At 39.7% G+C, this 12,894-nt stretch overlaps 1 protein-coding gene across 1 annotated transcript in view; it reads left to right on the plus strand.

Moving 5' to 3' along the window:
- The window catches only part of TVP23C (trans-golgi network vesicle protein 23 homolog C), a 30,758-nt gene extending 18,251 nt beyond the window's left edge, over positions 1–12,507 (plus strand). Inside the window, exons 6-7 of the mRNA XM_049861571.1 lie at positions 6,740–6,868; positions 8,274–12,507. Of these exons, the coding sequence (XP_049717528.1) occupies positions 6,740–6,868; positions 8,274–8,297 (153 nt within the window). The 3' untranslated portion in view covers positions 8,298–12,507. The remainder of the gene's footprint in view (positions 1–6,739; positions 6,869–8,273) is intronic.
- The last annotated feature ends 387 nt before the right edge of the window (positions 12,508–12,894 follow it).

The following is a 12,894-nucleotide window of genomic DNA, read 5'->3' on the forward strand; positions in this document are numbered from 1 at the left end:
AAGTTATACATGGGGATCTGGGGATCTTGTTAAAATGTAGATTCTCCTGAGAGCAGCTCTAGAAAAACAAAAAGTCACTTTCGAAGGGGAAACAATACTGAGCCCTGATTGCTTGGCAGAAACTATGCAGGCAAGAAGGCACTAGAATGACATATATAAAACCTTGAAAGAAAAAAACCTAACCAAGAGTAATATATTCTGCAAAAATCTCTTTCAAATATGATGGCAAAATTAAGACATTTCCAGATAAACAGAAACTAAGGGAATTCATAAAAACCAAACTAAACTTAAATATTAAAGGGAGTCCTTTGGGTAGAGAACCAGCAACATAAGACAAGAGCCAGTGTCTAGGACACAGGATAGCATCAGCTAGATACCAACCCAGGTAAAGAACTCTCAGTAATAAAACAAAGCTAGAAGACTTAAAACAGGGAAACAGACAGTTTTCCTGTCTGTAAATGACGACAGTGTCGAAACAATAAAAGGGAGACTAAATGGTGTAGGTATAGAGCTTCGAAATGGGGAGGAAGTAAAGGTGATATCAAGTAATAAAAGACTGGTTCAAACTTAGGAAGATAAGAATAAATTTCAAGGTAGCCACAAAGAAAGTTAACAAACATACTCATCAAAATAAAAAAGGAGAAAAACCTAAAGTTTCAGTAAACACAAAATCTATAATAATGAAAGAAATGAAAAGAAAATCCACAAACAGAAGGAATTCACAGGAAAGTAAGAGGATCAAAGAAAACGTCAGCACCACACACGTAAAAAAACACAACAATATGATAGCAATAAACTCATACCTATCGATAATCACAATGAATGTAAACAGCTTAAATACACATGTAAAGAGACAGAGTGAGAAAATGGATTAAAAAATTCAACCCATCAATACACTGTCTACAAGAGGCACATCTTAGATGCAAAGACATAAATATATTAAAAATCAAAGGATAGAAAAAATATATCAAGCAAATAGCTATGAAAAAAGAACAAAAATGGCAAGTCTAATATCCGATAAAGTAGACTTTAAGGGAAAATCCATTGTTAAGGACAGGGAAGGACATTATATAACGATAAAGGGAGAATCCACCAAAAAGACATAACCTTTAGAAATACCTACGTACTTGATGACAAGAGCTCCAGGATAAATAAAACATAATTCTCAGTGGTTTGGCAGTTATGATGTAATTTGGCAATCATGGAAACCCTGGTAGCGTAGTGGCTAAGTGCTACAGCTGCTAACCAAAGTGTTGGCAGTTCAAATCCTCCAGGTGCTCCTTGGAAGCTATGGGGCAGTTCTACTCTGTTGTATAGGGTTGCTGTGAGTCGGAATTGACTCGACAGCACTGGGTTTGGTCTATAATAATGTGATCACCTCCATGATGGGATCTATTGTGAGTAGCCAGTCAGTGGAAAGGGTGTTTCCTTGGGTGTGTGACCTGCATTTAATATAGGTAGACTTTCTGGCACGGCTTGTGGGCTTTTGCTTGCCCTAGATCCTGTAGCTAGCTCTGGTTCATCTGACCTCTGGTTCTTGGGACTTCAGCTAGCAGCTTACCTGGCAGTCTTGGGATTTGTCGGCTCCACAGCCTGTGAGCCAGAAGCCCCCTGTCAGACCTTCTGATCTTGGATTCACCAGCACTTATGGCTTTGTGACTCAGGAGAAGCTTCCAACCCAACTTGTGAACTTGCCACTTTTCAGCCTCTACAACCGCGTGAGCCATTTCCTTTTTATACATCTCTATTTATATGCTGCATTGGTTTTGCTTCTGTAGAGAACACAGCCTAAGACAGGTAACAGAATGTTATGAAAAATCGTATTCCAACAAATTTGAGAACTTAGAGGAAATGGACTGATTTCTAGAGACATACTACATACCTAAACTAATACAGACTAAAGTAGAAAATCTGAACAGACCCATAACAAGAGATAAAAGGTAATAAAAAAAAACTCCCAACAGAAAAAGCCCTGGCCCAGACAGCTTCACTGGAGAATTCTACCAAACATTCAGGGAAGAGCTCATACCAGTACTACTGGAACTATTTCAGAGCATTGAAAATGAAGGAATACCCCCAAATTCATTCTCTGAAGCCAGCATAACCCTGACACTAAAGCCAGGCAAAGACACCACAAAAAAAGAAAATTAGAGATCAGTATCTCTCATGAATATAGACGCAAAAGTTTTCAAAAAAATTCTAGCCAATAGAATTCAGCATCATATCATATAAAAAAAAAAACAAAACACCATGACCAACTAGGATTCATACCAGGTATGCAAGGGTGGTTCAACGTTAGAAATCAATCAGTATAATCCACCACATAAATCTAACAAAGGAAAACAATCACAAGATCATCTCAACTGATGAATAAAAGGCATTTGGAAAAGTCCAACACCCATTCCTGATAAGAACTAAAACAGGAACAGAAGGGGAATTCCTCAGTGTAATAAAGGGCATCCATACAAAACAAAGAGCCAACATTGTTGTCAACAGAGAGAGGCTGAAAGCATTCCCCCTGAGAGTAGGAACAAGACAAGGATGCCTTTTATCATCACTCGTATTTAACATTGTGACTGGAAGTCCTAGCTAGAGCAGTAAGGGAAGAAAAAGGGCATCCAAATTGGAAAAGAAGTCAAACTGCCCCTATTTGCTGATGATACGGTCCTATACTTAGAGAACCCCAAAGATTGCACAAGAAAACTACTGGAACTAGTAGAAACATTCAGAAGAGTAGAAGGATACATGTTCAACGTATAAAAATCAGTTAGATTTCTATACACCAAAAAGAACTTCGCAAAGGAAATTAGGAGAACAATATCACTGATAATAGACCCTAAAAAGATATTTAGGAGATCTAAGGAGGGATGTAAAAGACCTATGCAAAGAAAATTATAGAATACTACTGCCAGAAATCAGGAGACGTGTGTAAGTGGGAAAACATACCATGCTCTTGGAAAATGTGAAAATATTAATTCTACCTAAAGTGATCTACATATAAAATACAAATCACAGTCCAGATACCAACAGCACTCTCTAATGAGATGGAAAAAATAATTACCAGCTTTAAATGGAAAAGAAAGAGGCCCAGGATAAGCAAAGCATTATTGAAGAAAAAGGGCAAAGTAGGAGGAACCCTCACACTAGCTGATCTCAGAACCTACTAGTCAAAACAGCCTCGTACTGGTATAGTTACAGACACATAGACCAATGGAACAGAATTGAAAACCTAGATGTAAATCCATCCAACTGTGGTGAGGTGATCTTTAACAAAGGACCAAAGTCCATTAAATGGGGAAAAGACAGTCATTTTAACAAACAGTACTGGCAAAACTGGACATCCATCTGTAAATAAATGAAACAGGACCTGTACCTCAAACCATACACAAAAACTAACACAAAATAACTAAATATAAAACCTAAAACAATAAAGATCGTGGAAGAAAAAATAAGGGCAACGCTAGGGGCCCTAATAGATGGCATAAGTAGAATACAAACCATAACTTAAAATGTACAAATACTAGAAGATAAACTAGATAACTGGAAGCTCTTATAGATTAAACACTATGCTCATCAAGACTTCACCAAAAGAGTAAAAAAAGAGAACCTACAGACCAGGAACAAGTTTTTGGCTATGACGTATCTGACAGGGGTCTAATCTCTAAAATCTATACAATGCTTTAACACCTCAACGATAAAAAGACAATCCAATTAAAAATGGCAAAAGATATGAACAGACACTTCACCAAAGATGACATTCAGGCAACTAACAGACCATGAAGAAATGCTTGTTGATCACCAGCCATAAGAGAAATGCAAATCAAAACTACAGTGAGATACCATCTCACTCTGAAAGTATCAAAACCAAGATAACAAATACTGGATAGGTTGTGGGGTGATCGGAACTCTTATACATTGCTAGGGGGAATGTAACATGGTACAACCTCTATGGAAAATGATATGGCACTTCCTTAAAAAGTTAGAAATAGAAATACCGTATGATCCAGCAATCCCACTGCTAGTAATATTTCCTGGAGAAATAAGAGCAGTCATACAAATAGATATATGCACACCCATGTTCATTGCACCGTTATTTACAACAGCAAAAAGATGGAAACAACCTAAGTACTCATCCACAGATAAATGGGTATACATATTGTGGTGCATACGCAATGGAATACTACCCAACAGTAAAGAACAATGATGAACCTGTGAAATATCTCAACATGGGTGAATCTGGAAGGCATTATGCTGAGTGAAATAAGTCAATCACAAAAGGACAAATATTGTATGAAATCAGTATTAACCCAAGAAAAGCTTTACACACAGAAAAAACAGATGGGTACGTGAGAGGGGAGGCGTAGGGAGGGGAAATCTTTAACTACATAGTAGACAAGTGCTAACTTTGGTGAAGGGAAAGAGAACATACAATATAGGGGAAGAAGGCAGTCTTAGAAGCTTCCTAGACCTGTCCAAACACCTCGAGGGACCGAGTTGGGGCTGAGGGCTGGGGACCATGGTCTCAGGGGACATCTAGGTCAATTGGCATAACATAGTTCATAAAGAAAATGCTCTACATCCTATTTTGGTGGTTAGCGTCCTGAGGTCTTAAAATATTGCCAGTGGCCATGCAAGATCTGTTGGTCCCATCTCATCCAGAGCAGAGGATATTGAAGAAAATCAGACACAAGGAAAATATTAGTCTAAGGACTAACGACCCACGTGAACCACAGCCTCCACCAGCCTGAGTCCAGAACTAGATGGTGCCTTGTTAGCACCGCCAGTCACTCTGACGGGGATCACAATAGAGTGTTCCTGGACGAAGTGAGAGAAAAATGTAGAACAAAATTCACATTCACACACACTCAAGAAGACCAGACTTACTGGTCTGACAGAGACTGGAAGATCCCCCGAGATTGTGGTCTCAGACACCCTGCTAACTCAAAACTGAAGCCACTCCTGAAGTTCATTTTCAGCTGTAGATTGCACAGGTCTATAAAACAGTAACACGTGAAGAATGTGCTGCTTAGTTCAATCAAGTAGATGAGACCAAACGGGCAACACCTGCCCAAAAGCCAAGACAAGGAGGTAGGAAGGCACTGGACAAGGGAACACAGGGAACCCGGGGTGGAAATGCGGGAGAGTACTGACAGTTGGGGGTTTGCAACCAAGTCAAAACAATTTTGAGTATAAATTTTTGAATGAGGAACTGTTTTGCACTGTAAACTTTCACCTAAAGCACACTTTTAAAAAGTGGATTCTGATTCAGTATATCTGGGGGTAGAAATGAAAATTATCAGCAGCGGTTTGAACCAGAACAAACTGGTTCAAAGCCCTGGTCCATACATACCCAGGAGCCACCCCACTTTGAGAAGTTTGAGAAATTGGTGGAGTTTTAATTAAATGAACGTAGAGCTTTTTGTTTATTCCGGTAACTGGGAACTTTGTATAATTCTTATGTGTTATTTTCATGAAATACAAGTTTAGAAAGTACCAACTATTTTTTCTTACTAGGAACTTGAACCTATTCCTTAATTAAACGTAAAAATTCCCTAACTTGCTTACTTAAAATCAGGTATATAGAGTTTGTTGAGTAAAAGACAAGGTTTTAAACTGGGTTCGTGTGCATTTCCACTCAGACATACTGAATCAGAATCTACAGTTTAACAAGATCCCCAGGTGCTTCTTATGTAGTAACTTCCGGAGAAGTTGTTAGAAATGCAAATTTTCAGCAGGGGTTTCAACTAGAATTAATACAGGTTAGAAGCCCTGGTTAAGCAGTATGAGTCTGGATTGGAAAAGACATTCTGTTTAGGTGCTTTGCTTTCCACAGATGTAAGCATTTCCTGGGTAATCTTTTCTATAGCAGAAGAGTTGATGAGCTGTTTATTCTAGAATATGGGTTGGCAGACTGTGGCCTGCAGGCCAAATCTGGCCCACCACCTGTTACTGTGAATTTTACTGGAACACAGCCATTCCATTACACCTGGTTGCTTTGGGGAGCAGTTGCAACCACGACCACATGACTTGCAAAGCCTAATATATTTACTACTGTCTGGGCCTTGGCAGAAACCATTGCAGACCCTTGTTCTAGAATATTTGACCATGGGACCAGCTCACACTGTCCTAGTCAGTTTTCCTTCTGTGATATTTAAAGAGTGGGTTTGAGTTGTTGTCAGTGACCTCAGTGGGCTCACCTGTAGGATCACTGATGTGGCCACAAGGGAGAAACAGCTGCACAAGGGCACTTCCTCCAGTGCCTGTCTCCCCCATCATGGAAGGCGTAGCCTGTTGAGCACTGCATTGCCTTGAGGCACTGAGTTGGCATTCCCAGCAGCCAGGTGTCACCCACACATGGTTAGCACAGAACTGCATGCCCTCAGTTTATTGAACTACATCTCCATCTTGACCGTTCTTTTGTAATCCCTAAAGGAATAACAAACACTTGAGCCTTTTCTGAGTCTCATCTACGTTATATTTTACCATGGACTCATAGGAAGCCCTGGAGAGAAGGGTTCCCCCCGGGGCTCCCCAGGGGCTAGCACAGTGCCTGGTGCAGAGCATGTATTGGATAGGTCTGTTTTAGCAAGTTCAGGAGTCTCATTGGCCCAGCCTCCACTTTGCAGAGCGCATTTTTCCTCCTCTTTCCCATGACATGCTGCCGTGTCTTAGTTCATGGCATTGAGAAAGCTGTCATTCTTATACCAGTAACCACTGGTTATTTTTCCTCTTTTCCCAGGCCGTGGTTATCATGGGTGTGGTGCTACAAGGTGCCAACCTGTATGGCTACATCAGATGTAAAGTGGGCAGCAGAAAGAATTTAACCAGCATGGCTACCTCTTATCTTGGAAAGCAGTTTTTAAGACAAGTAAGTGTTTTCTGGTTGTGAGGGTAATTTTGGTGTTAATGATTTCTAACTCTTGCAGAGTTTAATTTTGTGAAATAATTCTTAACATAAGAATTTTAAGGCACATATATATTCAGATGTCAGATGATGATGATAAAGTTGTTTTAGTTACTCTTAATGGATGCTTTTAGGACATTCCAAAAATGTATTGCCAGTGTCCTGAAATTATTTTAAATCAAGAAGAATAGGAGTTCAAGGAATGAGACCATAGGGCCTTAATGTTCAGCTATCATTGATAATAACTTGTTTTTAATTACCTTAAGTTCAGTTGCTTTCAATTATGGTAGCTCTAAATGAACAATTTTAAAGAATGTTTGTTTTTTCGTATGGCTTTAAGCATATAGGAAGAACAAGTTGAAACAAAATAACACCGTATTAAAATTGTTTTAAAGTACTAGTACAAGTCCTGATTCCCGTCCCCACCACCCAACATAAAAGCTTCTACTGTAATTCCCCAGTAGGAGGATTTGAATCATAGTATTCATAGGCAAATAGGATATTAGTTAAATCTCTGTGGAAATTGACTGGGTCTTTGTATGGGTAACACCTCAGGTTTGTTTCGTGCAGCCTGGACAGCGAGCAGCATTAAATAGCACAGTGTTCTCAAACTTGAGTGAGCATCAGAGTCACCTGGAAAATTTGTTAAAACAGAGATTGCTGGACTCTTACCCCCAAGTAGATCTGGGGGGAGGTCTCATAATTTGCCTTTCTAATAAGTTTCTGGGAGATGCTGACGCTGCTTGTCGGATGATTACACTTTAGATAACTAAGCCCTGGGAGAGTAGGCGACTCCTTAGGAATGTGCAGCTAGGACGTGATTCAAAGTTAGGCTTGGAACCCACTTCTCCTGACTTGAATTTTATTGTTCTTTCCATTGTTCACTTTCTCTTATAAAGGTAGGAGATAGAGAAAACTAATATTCTTGTAGGGACGTGATTCTCATCCTGAAGGTATTTTTACATGGCCCCAATACACCTTTGCTCTAATCCACTGTATGGTAATTGCCATGTGTGTGCTTAATAGGTTTTTCCTTAGGATTTTCAGTGTTTCTCAAGGGGGAAGGATGTTGAGTGGAGGTGAGATAGAGTCCTGAGCCTGATACAGCATGGAAGGGATTAGTAGAGGCATGTGGCACCTGTGATACGCTGCAGAAATGGGACATGATGGGCACCTGGGTGGGTGATGGTGCCCATTTGTTTCCTTCGCCAGTGTGTCCAGTTTTAACATAATTGGGCCAGCGAGTATGAGATCATTTAGTGGCTAGCTCTGCTGAAATATAGAATGTTTCCTTAGGTCTGTTGCTTTGAAGTCTGTGGTATGTTAAGTGAAATAAAATTTAATGTTAAGGAGTTTTTCTCTTTTGCAGAACACAGAAGATGATCAGACTTGATAACTAGGGAAAGCGTATGTGTCCTGTTACACCGGAGAATGACTGAAAAAATTCTTGACTCTGAACCTTTTAGAGCTCAGTACATGTTACAAAGAGTAGTACTGAGTTTGTTTTTCCAATTATTGATTTTAAAAAACAGTGGTTTTCATTTTCTTTCCGGCAGTTGAGGATTGAAGGTATGGTGTCCCTAGAAACGCCGTCAGAATTTCCTGGTGGTGTCCCGGTGTGCGCGCAGCTCTGTGGTATCTGCGTATCCCCAATCAGTTAGCGTTTGGGCTCACATGCGTGTGCAGTGAAGAACCTTGCGTTTGGATCCGTGGTTATTTGTAGGAGGGTGTTCTTAGTCTTAAAGCTCTGTGTATTTACATTTTGTTTCTGTTGATTTGAAGAAGAAAGCTTTGCTTCCATGGAAGAGTAAGCACTTTGGTTTATCTTTACATTAGAAATGATCCTTATCCTAAACATGCTACAAGTAAAAATCAGATTTGGGCCAGTGGTGTTAGTTTCTGAAATTTTCTTTTTATTTGTAATAAGTCATGTACTTAGAGGTTCAATTTATGTAAATAGAATTTTCGTAGTTTATATTTAATGGATACCTAGAGATTGCTGCTGCTCTATTTATTTTATGGAAAGACTAGCCAGATTTTACTGTGGAATTCCCTGGAAGCTCTTCAGTAGCCCTCAGCCAAATGAAATCTGTCTTTTACCACTCAGAGAATATTATTCTTACGTCATAGTGAGTTATGTCATAGAGTAATCATTTAGATACTTGGCATAGCAAGTGTCTAAAGGACATTTTGTTTTGTGAATCTATTTTTTTCTTGCTATAATGGGATATTGTAAATCGTTCATTTGTATTGATATTTCTTAAAGCAATATATTTAACTGTAAACTAAACCAACCTGTACAAACTATTGTAGTAATCTAAATTCTGTTGTGGGTACTGTAAACATTGTGGGAGTCTTTTAATCAACATATTTTGTGATTGTATTTATACATTGTTAAAATTTTTTAAAAGATGTTTAATTGAATAAGTGTCTGTTGGAGTGATAGCTTTGAAGGTGCATAACTTTATATTTGTATAAAACTTGACTGTTTGCAAAAGCACTTTGACTTGTGTACTCTCACTTAACTCTCTCAGCAGGCCTGTTACATATGATCTGTGTTTATAGATGACGAAACTGAACCTCAGGTTGAATGGTTTTCCCAAGAAGCACAGATTACAAGAGCCATCAGGATTTGTAACAGTTTTTAAAGGAAATAATTGCGTCTAAATATCTTTTCTTTAAAAAAAAAAAAAAAAAACAGTTGCCATCGAGTCAGTTCGGACTCGTGGCGACCCCATGTGTGTCTGAGGAGAACTGTGCTCCACAGGGTTTTCAGTGGCTGATTTTTGGGAAGTAGATCATCAGGCCCTTCTTCCGGGGCACGTCTAGGTGGACTCAAACCACTAACCTTTTGGTTAGCAGCCACGTACGTTAGCTGTGTCACCCAGGGATGTTTCCTTTCTTAAAAACCCAGTGCCCAGGGAACGTTAATTTATTAAGTGCTTTTTCACAATTTTACTTACTATTTAGCTGTTTCATTGAATGAGATTAGTTGATACTGTACTAAGGTTGTGTTTTTATTTCTTTGAAAGCTCTAACTCTTTATGATTGAGAGTCTGTCAGGGGGCATACTGGTATGGTTGTTGAGGTAACTGTGTTGTGTATTTGAACCTGCAGTCCTAAACCAAATAGGAATTGAGTTTTCTTAGGAATATGCATGTGGCAGAGTCTACCACTTACCCCCCCAGTGTCCATTTTCTCCTTCTACAGTAATAAAACCTGGAATAAAGGCCACTTGTCCTTGATTTCCTGGCTTCATGACTGAAAGTGCGTCATGTTGCAGGAGCACAGCTAAGACTGAGGTAGGTAAAACTGTGCACCGAAGGTTGCGTATAGCAGAGATAGCAGTGTTCACCAAATAACGCGTCATTTCCCCTACATTTCCCAGTCCCTGAATTAGTGGGGGGCCATGTGGCTACTTATAGCCAATGAAATGCGTCACGTCCGGGGGAAGAAGTGCAAAGTCTTCACGTGACATCTCCAGCCTTCCCCTTCTGTGGCAGCCAGTGGCACCTGGGATGATGGAAGCTCTGTTATCCTGAGTCCCTGGGTGACCTGTAGAACAGAACCTTCCTACTCCTCTTGGACAAACAGCACAAGTGAGAAATAAACCTTTGGCAAGCTCAACCAGTTGATTTCCTGGTTAATTTGTTTCTATAACATTATAACCTGATACTCAGAAAACTTTAAAAAAAAAAATCCTCGTTCAGTAGTCTTTGTCGTGCTTCAATTTCCTGTTGCAAGGAAAGAAATTGGATTCCTTGCTGCTTAGTGCAGGCTTGCACGTTTTGGTGGAGCCTACAGATGCTGTAAATGGGTGACACTAACCAGGGAAAAGTGTCAGCTAGGAGATGTGTGTCCAATCTAAAGGACCAGAAGCTTCTCATCCCTCACCGTGTGTGCTGCCAAGCAGGAGTACCCCCCTTCTGCTAGATCTTTTGGCTTTTCAAGAAAAATAAGAAATCTGGATGCTTATATGAAATTTGATCATTAAATGCTGTAAATTAAGTTTAAAAAGGAACAAGAAAACATGCAAAGCCAGGCTAAACATTTGCAGGTCACATCCAGCTGTGGCTAACCATTGCTATTAGTGCAGTGATTTTCAAGCATTTTTCAACTAGTGGAACTCTTTCTTCAAATAAAATCTTTTGTCAAAGCCTAGTATCTACAGTAAGTAAAGCAAAACAGCTCTAGTAGAAGCAGGACTAGGGAGTCCTGAACCACCGGCTCGACGTTGACCACCAGCTTCCAAGGAACCACTGCCAGGAAAGTGAAACCGAAGTCTACTGGTTTTACAGGGTACAGGGTAAAATGGTATGTAAATATACTTTTCAAATGTATGTAAATAAATATCTAATTCTTTTAAGAAAAGAGGAAGCATGCCTTAAAGCATTTATATTGTAATTTTTACAAGAAAGGAGGAAACATTTCCTCAAGAAATCATAATTCAGTGCCAAGAAAAATTTAATCTCATACATTACTTGTTCCAACTGGGATTAATTTTTTAAAAAATTAAACACTTGTGATCAGGAAAGCAACTTGTACAGAAGAGCTTACAAAGAAAAGCAAGGGCCCATCCTGCCCCCAGTTCTGTTCCGAGGAGCAAACATCTTTGTTTGTGTTTTTATATTTTTAGGTAGATAACCCCTGTACCTCTAAATAATGTGCTTACAGTGTTTCTTGGTTTATCAACTTCATGTTAACTGTTGACTTCCTGTTGTGAAAAATGAATACTTAAATCTCCCACCACGTTCAGAGCATTGCAGTGTTAAAGGCGCTACATAAACCTTGTTTTTATTCCATCAGTTATATGTTGTACCTGTTGACTTCATCTATTAGGAATTTGTCTAGTTACAAATAACAGTGGTTTAAAAACAAATAATAGTGGCTTAAACAAAAAAAGCTTTTTTCTTTTCCCTCACGTAAGAAGTCTGGAAGGAGACAATTACTTGGTGTTGATTGACCTACTCAACAGTTCCATCAAGGATCCTGACGTTTTGCTGTCCTCAGCTGGTTTTTGTCCCCATGCTCATTGCCTCATGGTCACAAGATGCTGCCACAGGTGAAGAGGACACATCTATTTTTAAAGGAAGGAATAAAGAAGGAAGCCCCAGTTGCATTTGTTTCATTTTTTTTAGGAAAGCAAATGCTTTCTCAGAAATCACAAACTTTTGCTGCTTCTGTTTATGTCTCATTTGCCAAAACGGGGGCCCCCAGGTGTAAGGAAGCCTGGAAAAGCAGATGTTTAGCTAGCTGCCTTAAAGAAGTTGAGGTTTTGTTAGTAAAGATGATGGGGGAAGTGATGCTGGGTGGGCGACTGGCAGTGTCTGCTACACACTTCTCAGGTGGGGCTTTATGCAGAGAATGTGAGTGGTGTGCTGCCAATGCTCTCAGCATCGTCTATAAGCAATAAGTGACATTTTATCTAGACAGTTTTTTTTTTTTTTTGGCTACCTTTTGATGCAAAACCATTAAACTACAACTTGTTAAGATTGTTCTGTGAGGGTGAGACTGATAAACTCTAAGCATGTATCTCTGCTTTGATGTGATTCAGGGGTTGGATTCCAAACAGTGGTTTCATGGGCGTGGTGCCATTCCCAAGGGACGGTGTTTGTGAAATTGGCCAGGGTGGGCAGGGTGAACATAGGGATTGGTGGGATGACATGGGCATCTGGTGGGTGGGGGCTGCCGATGCCAGGCAGTGGCAGAGCACGGGTTCTACAGTGAATCATCCTGCATTTCTCATAACTTCCAAATGTCCTACTGCGTATTTATGTGTGCAAAGACACTGTTTATAATGAGAAAGAAGAAGCATCTCCCGACAGCTTGCAGCCCTAACAGCACGGCCATCACATTCTCTTCTCAAACACAACAATTTTACAGAACAAAATAGTGTGTCTTGGAATGAGACAAAGATAAGAGCACTGCTGGAGCATAGAAACGAATACTGCAAACCACAAAAAATGATCAAATATCCCCTCCTGGACCAT

Source organism: Elephas maximus, chromosome 19 (genome assembly GCF_024166365.1).
Source record: "Elephas maximus indicus isolate mEleMax1 chromosome 19, mEleMax1 primary haplotype, whole genome shotgun sequence".
NCBI classification, from domain to species: domain Eukaryota; kingdom Metazoa; phylum Chordata; class Mammalia; order Proboscidea; family Elephantidae; genus Elephas; species Elephas maximus.